General features: G+C 54.0%; 1 protein-coding gene across 1 annotated transcript in view; it reads left to right on the top strand.

Moving 5' to 3' along the window:
* CCR6 (chemokine (C-C motif) receptor 6) overlaps positions 1-9,285 on the top strand; it is a 65,033-nt gene that overhangs the window by 35,252 nt on the left and 20,496 nt on the right. Inside the window, exon 3 of the mRNA XM_012659276.1 lies at positions 5,155-5,232. Coding sequence (XP_012514730.1) covers positions 5,155-5,232 — 78 coding nt within the window. The remainder of the gene's footprint in view (positions 1-5,154; positions 5,233-9,285) is intronic.

Here is a 9,285-nt window from a genome sequence, read left to right on the forward strand (position 1 = left end):
CCGACTCCTCGGTGACAAGGACGTCCGAGCACAGTGCTTGCTGCGCTTCCCGACTGCATTCTCTCTCTGAGTCTGGCTGTCCGTTTTTTGAGATACTGTCTCGCTGTGGTCTTTCCCCTCAGTGTTCCCCTCCTCCAGCCCTGTAGCAGGCTCTCACTTGCCCGTGCGTATGGAACGTTGGTCCCCAGAGAGCTCCGTGAAGGCTGGTGACGAGACGCACAGGTCAGTTTGCAGGCCTCGCGCTCCCCGTCACCTCCCTAAAGATACCGTGAGGTGTTCGCGAGACGAAATCCCTCTGGCCGCGCCTTGCGTCTCTTCTCCCGACTCGTTTTCTCCTGCTGCTCAGGCACAGGCGCAGGCTCCAGGGGCCCCGTCCGCGCCTCCGAGCTCAGCCGCCACCTCTCTGTGTGTGACTAGTCTTGCGTCTCTCGCTACGGCCCCTCTGTAGGGTTCTGGGGCGGTGATGATGATGATGATGATGATGAAGACTATACTACGAAGCCGTTGTGCGTGCCCCACACTGTGTGAGGTGTGCACCTCGTGTGCGCCTGAGCTTCGTCCTTTCCAAATCGCACCCTCGTGTTACGGACAAGGACACCGGACAAGCCCCAAGCACGCGGCTGATGCGACTCTAGAGTCACGTCCAGACTGTTCGGGACCGTCAGTCGCACGGCCTCGACGTCCTCACAGTCTGTGTCCCTGCAAGTGAAACCGATTTCCTTCCCTGTTAGGCCGGTTTCTACGAGTTTCTCTAACTCTCCTTCCATGTAGGAATAAGTCAGCAACTCGGAAATGTGTCTCGGAAATGTGTCTCGGAAATGTGCCTGATGCTCCCAATTCCGTCCAGGTGGAAAACTGGGCGTCGCCGTGACGCCCCTGCTCTCGTTCCTCGCCGATTTGCAGAGCAGCGGGCAGCGTCTCCTTCCTCTCCATGGCTGCTCAGAGATGCGCGGGCTTCGGGATGGGAGGACGCGGCTTTGAGCTGCGGATCTTCGCGTTGGCGGGCGTGTGAACTTGAGGAAGTCGCTTTGTTTCGGTTTCTCGTGTGTCAGCTGGGGTGACTAAGACGACACCCGCCCTATCTAGGCTTGTCGTGGCACATCGTGGGCTCAGCCCAGAGCCCAGGCGCCCGTCGTTAGTGCCGCCCGTGACCTTGGGCAGGGCTGCTCCCGAGGGTGGCCTGCCAGCTGCTCCCACGCTCCTGCTCATGGATGTCCGTGTCTTCTCGTGGTCCCTGATGCTGCAGCTCTCCCCTGCTGGCCCGACCCCGCTGGCCCTCTGCCCTCCACTCTCGCGCTGTCCTCCCACCCACCTTCGCTCCTGCTGTTTGTCCCCAGGTGCCTCCTCGCCCCCTCACCACCCTGCCCGGCCAAGCTCTGTCTCCCTCCTGTGAACTGGACACTCCCACGTCGCTTACTCGGCGGTCCCCACGCGGGCTCTCCGCGTGTTTCCTGCTGCTCATGTCGTCACGTGTTTGGGTCTCAACGTCCCAACTGTGTAAGTTCCTCAAAGGCAGGACACGGATGGCGCACTTTGGGGTCTTCGCACACCGTGTGCTGCGTGTAGCTGTCACCGGAAGGAATACCATACGGCGGGCAAGGTGGCCACATGTTCTCCCGGCTCTCCAGGCGGACGACGTCCAGGCTGGGCAGCGCAGGGCTCGCAGTGACAGAGCGCACTCCCCGGGCCCAAACCCGCAGCACAGGCCGCGAACATCGGGGTGTGCGCCTCGACAACTCCGTGAATTCCGAAATGGGAGATGTCAGCGCAACTTGCAACGCCCCCTGTAAAATGCACTTTTGTCCCTACCAGGGACTTTGCTGACGTCATTTGTTGCAGAGCCTTGACTTATCTCTTTGTGGAGGAAAAGAAATAGATCCAAACCACATGGCACAGATGAGACCACGCAGGGCTCGGTGTCCGTCGTTTTCATTTTGCGCCGGCCGCGCTGGCTGCCCGCGGCGTCGCTGCTTTGGGTGCCGCCCACTCCCGGCAGCTGTGCTCGCTGCAGGCTTCCTTGGGGGGCCGGCGGGGAGAGTGTTTTCTTAAACGAAGAAAGTAGGCTTTTATTTTGATTTATTTCATTTTTAATACAGCTTCATTACTTCAGACGTTTTGGGTGCACAATGAAGAGTTAAACCCTGTTGCAGTTGCTTATTTTTGCTTAGCAGACCACCTCCAGTCGTGGTGGCCTAAAACAGCGATTTATCACAATCTCTCGGGGCTCTGGGTGTCGTCGGGGCCCAGCTGAGTGTGTCCCGGTCGGGGTCCCTCACACGGTGGCTGGGGGCAGGCTGGTGACCTGTGCGGCCAGCAGCTGGTGCCCCCGGCTGCTGTCGGGGTCGCAGGGACTCCCAGCCAGAGTGTACACGTGGCCTGTCCGTGTAGGTCGCTTCCTGGATCCCACAGGCCTGCACAGTGGCCAGCAAACGTGTGACGCAGGGCTGCCGGTCGGTGGGGGCCCAGGGAGGGTGCCTGGGCTGTGACGGGAAGGCACCGCTGGCAGCCACACCCGCATCAGCAGACACGATCACCTGCGTGTCAGTCATCTTTCGAAATTATCTGCAAAGTTGAAAAGATAATAAATCGTTTGTTATCCCTCAAAGAAACTCTAAATGTAAACTGTGGGGAAGTCAGTTTGGCAGGAAAGCCGTTTGTTTATGTAATTGCTGTCTGAGATTTTAGAATTTGTTTATTCCTACAACCAACACACGTGTCCTAAGTACACACTTCTCCTTTCAAACTCCTCTCGCCTCTTGGCGGGGCAGTGTCCCTGCCGCGTGGCCAGGGGACGCCCTTTCTAAGCGTCGCAGGGTCCTTTGGTTGTCAGGTCTGCCGTCTCCCTCAGCGGCGAAAGCGGCAGTTGGAAGCGAACAGTCTCGGGCCGACCCGGATCTGTGCGCGGCGCCCGCGGTGCGTCACCCGCTGCCACAGGGACAGGCGCTCCTGAAATGCCTCAGCGCGAGTTCTAAGGCGATTCCTTGTGGCTGAAACACCCACTCACCAAGCCGTCCCTGGCCTGCGTCCGGGTGAATGTGTCACATTCGCTGTCAAATTTTCAGACTGGAAAGTTGTTTATGCAAAAATGCAAGACCCTCTTAGCGCGTTTTCCGGCGAGATATGAACAAACGGTCTGAGCTTTCTCGGATGACATATCATTTGGATATGACTCTGAAATACGGAAGAAATGTTGGGGCAGAGGCCAGCTGGGGGGTCCAGCTCCACCTTGGCAGGCGCAGGACGGGCCATGTGAGGGCGGGGTCCACATCGTGGGAGCAGCTTCCCGGGGACACTTCCCCCAGCCCTTCCTCTTGGCAGTGGGCCTGACAGGTGGCTGCCACCTCTGAGGTCGGGAACATCGCTGTTGTCCTGGGAAGGGCGTGTAATGGGCCTCCTGGGTCCCCCGGCCTTTGTGCGGCCGCACGGTGGTGCTTTTCTCAACATGCTAAGTGTCTGGTTAATGTTCTTTCTTGGTCCTTAGAAAAGGTAAATCTGGTTTTCTTCTTCTTTCTTTTTTTTCCAGGCAGGCCGCTTCCAGGAAAGGGTCAGAGGGGAACGCGGGGACAGGAGGTGGGAGCCCGGACTGAGGAGCCCGTGTGTGCGCCTGACCCCGCGGGCGGCCGGCTCCTCCCGCTGTGGGGCTTGGGCGGCCCTCCTGCAGGAGGCAGAAGCCTCAGGGTGGTGTGGAAGAGAGGAGGAGGAAGAGGAGGAGGGGGAGGAGAGGAAGGCAATGTGGAAGGGGAAGGGGGGGAAGGGCAGAGCAGAGGGGCTCACTTCACCCCCCACCCAAGAATCGGCAGGTTTAGGTCAGGAAGAACCAGGGGTAACATCAAAGGGTCCTTTCCAACAGAGGAGGGACAGGCCACCGGAGTGACGGGAAAGCCCCAGCTCCATTTCAGTGGGGAGAGGCTGTTATTCCAAAGGACATGGGAAGCAGGGGAAGGGATGATGCCAGGGAGGACCCCGGGGCCACCGGTCTGCAGATGTCTCAAGATCAAGCAGAAAATGGCTTCCTTTTGTGGGAGGTGAGCAGGGTCAAGCAGGGGCCTTGCAGGGAGGCCGGGCAAGCACAGGGAGATGACCAGGGGTCTGGCCGGGCAGGGTCCTGGGTGGTCAGCTGGTCCCCGGGGAGGCTGGCGGGGCACAGGCCACTTTCCTGGGGACCGGCTGTGCTCAGGCCCCGCGGGAAGGAGAGATGTCTGAGTACGGTGTGGTGAGCCACGGGCGGCCGGGACACATGAGCAGCTCAGTGAGTGGGAGGCCGCGTGGCTCGGGGGAGGAGTGTGAGTCACCCCCGCCGCTCTGTGGGAGTCCAGTCTCTTGGCTGAAGACGTTCAGTGTTCCCTGAGGCCCTGTTCACAGCAATCCAGGTGTGAGTAGCTTTGTGATTTCTAGAATTCTTTTATTCTCTATTTTTTTTAACCACTTACTCCTAAAAATAAATTCTTATGTGAATCCGCAGCGGCTGCCTTCCTCAATCTAAGGACAGGGCCGGCACCATGTGTCACGTAAGGACTGGGCGCCCGGCGTATCAGCCTCTGCTGTCGCCCTAAGACTGTCCGGCAACACTTCTGAGCGCCGACTGTCCCCCAGGCAGTGCTCTAACCTCTTCACACTGACCGGCCCAGGTATCTCGGGACACTCTGAGGTTAGAGCTGTTGTCATCTTTATTCCAGAGGAGGAAACTGGGGCACGAACAGCCTTCAGCAATCCTTCCGAAAGCAGCTGCACAGCTTTCGGGGTGGACCCAGGACTGAATCCGGACGAAAGGGACCTAGAGCCCGTCCACTGACCCGCACAGCCGTGCCCGCATGCCCCCAGCCCTCCCGGCCAGCTTGCGGGTAACCTTGCTCCTGGGAAACAGCCGGGTAAAGGAGTGTGGAAGCTCGAGTGTGGACTCACCGCCCGGGCTTTCTTCTGAGGGGCAGCAACGCCTCCGTCTCGTGGCACCCACCTTGCCGTGGTTTGGCCCTGGTTCCCAGGAATCACAGGATTACTTAATAAGCTACAGGACGCACATGGTTAACCATTTGCATTTGGGCAAATAGGCGTTACTTTTCAGTAGGAAGTGGTAATTCACAACTTGCTTTTGGCCAGTTCTAGCATCTCACTGCTTTGTTCTCAATGACCATTACGAATTCGTCTTGTTGGCAGACGGGCATCTCGTTGCTGCTGTGGGGCCAGGAGAACCTCCGAGGGGAGTGTGGCGGACGGATCGCGGCGCTGCCCCAGGTGAGCAGGCCCAGGGCCCCTTCGCCTCTCCTTTCAAAAATTTAATTTCTGCGCTACCCTGTTCTAAGACAGGCATGTCAGACGTGGAGCTGTTCTACTCGTTAATCTCCCAGAATGCGGGCATGTTGATTGACCATGTTTGCTCTTAACAAAACGGTCTTCCTTTCCCAAATGCATCGTCCTTATGGTTTTAGTAAGAGGACTGTGTTTTCAAGAAACCTGCTTTCCTTCTAAGTGTACCATAAGTGATTTTATTCTGATTGCCTTGAGCTGGGGCTTGGGCGATGGTTTGGGCATGTCTTCCTCATAGAGGAAATACCCGCAGGGCTTCGGTCTGGAGAGAAACCTCAGTTCTTTATTTTACCAAGTACATAAAAATATTCTGAAAAATTAAAAATTAAGCTAAGAAATATTTTGGAGGCAGTAAGTGATTTATGCAATGCAAGATCACGAGTGGGAATCTTGGGGAGCCCGAGATGGAGGGGAAGGAGCTTGCGAGGGGAATTATCTGAGAGGAGCTGACCGGGTGGATGTTCTCAGGAGACGCCGGGACGCGGGCAAAGCCCTGGTGACGGCTGCCAATGCCATAGCGATCACAAAGCCAGCGTCATAGGACATAAAGGAAACATAGTGACGTTAAGAAGAGTCAGCTGCTCATTGCTCCAAAGTCCAAGCAGCAGCGGAAAATAGATGTTGCAGAGATCAGACTGTAGAGAAAGGAAAATGCAAGGCCTTAATTAAAGCTGTTGTCGAAATGGTTAAAGATACAATTTCTGCAGGTAAAAAAGAAAACATAAAAATAAGCTTCCAAAGAAGCAAAAGAACCCTACAAAAACTCAATAAACAAATTACTGGGAAAAAACCCTTCTGGCCTCCTGCTTAACCACCCGTGTTCAAAAGCAGAAGGAAGCTGGGCTAGAGTTTCAGCTGCACCAATGTTTATTTAACAGAGTTAAAAAACGGTGTGCCCGTGATTCAAGGGAATTTTGAGAAAACACATTTAATTGAATATCTACCATTGTCTTATGTGAATTCTGATAGCAATAAGATGTTTTAAAATAAATACATCATTTAAGACCTTGTGGGAATTTTACAGCACTTCACTAAGATCTGCCAGAGACAAAGCGAGTTAGGATGGCTGGTAAGAGACTGCCGTGGGAAGCTGACTGTCACCCGCAGTCCTTGATGAGCCGCAGTTTCCCACCTGTGAAATGGGTGTGCCGTCTACCTGGAAAGGCTTTGTCAGGGTGAAAGAGGTAACAGTTGTCAAGCTATGATCCTAATGCCCAGCATGTAACTAGCACTTAATTTAGAGCATATGCACACACATACACACATGCACACTCATACACACATGCACACACACATATATACACCTACACACATGCACACATGCACACTCATACACACGTGCACACACACATATATACACCTACACACACGCACACATGCATATACAGATATACATGCACATATATACATGCATACACACATGCGCACATATAGACACATGCTTATATATGCAGGCATACACACACACATATACACATACATGTATACACATGCATGCACGTATGCATATACACATACATGTGCAATGCACACATACACATGCATACACATGTACGCACACACACATTCTTATTTAGTTCTTGCTCCTCGTCTGGCAGAGCCATCACTATTTGTGAAAGTAAGCGCAAACTTAAAATCTTCTGACTTAATTTAAACACACTATTAAACTGGTTATTAAATGTTAATAAATTAAAAATTTAATTAGCCGGGCATGGTGGCACATTGCCTGTAGTCCCAGCTACTGGGAAGGCTGCAGCAGGAGGATCGCTTGAGCCCAGGAATTGGAGGTTGCTGTGAGCGAGGCTGACGCCACGGCACTCTAGCCCCGGCAACAGAGTAAGACTCTGTCTCAAAAAAAAAAAAAAAAAAAAATTTAACACAGTTTTTCTTACTAAAAACATTTTGGTAACTATTACTAAGGTATTCCCCACATTTAATTTTGTTGGGTAAAGTCTGCCCTCGGTCGAATGGACGGACCCTGGCGGCTGCTCTGTCGCTCCTGCCCCTTTGGGGCACCTCTCTCCTCTTGGAGCCCCCACTTCCTTCTGCAGCCCTCTCTGCCCCACCCTGGTCTGACTGGAGCCCGCCAGAGACTGGTCTCCCTGGGGTTCAGGGTGCAGTTACCCACCTGTCCTGGGGGCTGCGTCTGCAGAAGGGACCTGCCGCGGGCGGTCCCTCCCCCTTCCTCTGGCTCCTCCGGCTGGTTCCGCTTTTTAGCAGAAGGTATTATTAGGTGTTGTTTTCATTTTTGAATGAGCTAATTAGCTATTACTTTCCGAGATACATTTCCTATCTTTTGCATTTCGTACCTAATCAAAATGGCACTAGGAAGCCACATTACTTTATTGCAATAAAAATTTGTTAACATTCTAAATACCATGCTAAAAATGTTACTCTAGAATTAAGTTTCTCTTAAAGTAACACTTTGTTTTCATGTGTGGTAACACAATCTTTGACATGTTAGAATTGAAAGGCAGAAGCTAAGTGGTCACGTACGTTTGCACACGTTCCATCTCCACTGGATCTCACACGCTTGCATTTCATTTCAGAGGGTAGTACATGTGTATGGTTTCAAACCCTGAATGCAAAAGTCGTATGAAAGGTGGGCCTGTTGTTGTGTACCTCTAAGAAAGGAAGAAAAGCCATTCGAAGACATACCTTTTAATAAAAGTTGATTTCCCAGTCTGCCCTGTGTCCACGACGAGAAGGGGCTGGGCCAGGCGTTAGAGTGAAGCCACACAAGTGTCCCCACAGGGGCCGAGTGACTGGACTCCCTGCCAGTTCAGGGCTGGAGTGGGGAGCAGCCTGCCGCCTGGAGACGCACCCTGTGTCTGCCTTGGTGACACCCCTGACCGCACGCACCGGTCAGCCCATGGCAGCCCCGGGGAGGAACAATGAGCCACCGTGGCCTGGCGAGGTGTCCCCATCTCCCTGTGTGGTGTTGCCTGGCACAGGACTGGTTCCTGAGAGCTGCTCAACCTAAGAGCTGCTCAACCTATGAACGAACGCACAGTCCTCTAGGTCAGCACGACTCGAAGGCTCTGTGGGCAGGCAGGTGTGGGAAATGGTGACTATTCCAGCAAGGCTCTCAAGAGCCCCTGATAGATAAGCTCCAACGGGAATGTGCCGGAGGACGATGGAGTTAGCAACATTTCCCAAACTTACTGAACCACGGAGCGATCCTTCTCCCCACTTCCTCTCTGTTTCTCCCTTTTCCTACCCAGAGTATTTCCGGGAACTCGCTTTTAAATGCTGGTCTGTGCTAACCATCTAGTCACTCTGTGCTCCGATTCCCTATGAGGCAACAGTTCCCGACTTAGTTGCGCCAGAGAATGGTGCAGAGATTGTGTTAACGCAAAGAGCTGAATGGCAAAGCAGACATCCACATGGTCTGTAGGTCCTTACCTGACCTGAACCCTACTAAAGACAGGCAGATGCCAGACACAGGGATGCAGCCCTTTCCCGGAGGGGCCAAGCCGTCAGGCGCAGCTCACTGGCAGCGTGATGGGTTACAGGCTAATGTAAGGCACTGTGCGCAGTGCATATGGAAACATCGTTCCCAAAGGCCCCCCAACTTTGCCCATTCGGCACACAGTTGGAAGCGCCTGTGTGACGACCTCCCAACCTCCGGTGGACCCTGCTCCAAGAATCCATAAAATCCAGGTTCGTGTGCAATAAGCCATCTAGACACACAGGTGCACTCTGCTTAAACGCACTTTTAAGACAGGGACTGACAGGTTTCTTCTCACGGGTCCATACTGTCAGTGCTGGACAGGAGGTCTGGTCTCCTTACCCCCTCTTGGCGTCCCAGCCTGGAAGGGGCGAGTTGCAGCCTGCTGTTAACTCTTTCCTTTCCACAGAGCTCTGCCCAGCAACGCTGATTCAGGGGGTCGGATCCACCTTATTTTCAACAAGGACCCACCCACTAGGTGTGCAGAGAGTTTCCTACACCCTGAAGTAGCCTGTGCCGTTGTTGTTAAA

The sequence above is a fragment of the Propithecus coquereli genome, unplaced genomic scaffold (assembly GCF_000956105.1).
Source record: "Propithecus coquereli isolate 6110/MARCELLA unplaced genomic scaffold, Pcoq_1.0 Scaffold601, whole genome shotgun sequence".
Classification (NCBI taxonomy): domain Eukaryota; kingdom Metazoa; phylum Chordata; class Mammalia; order Primates; family Indriidae; genus Propithecus; species Propithecus coquereli.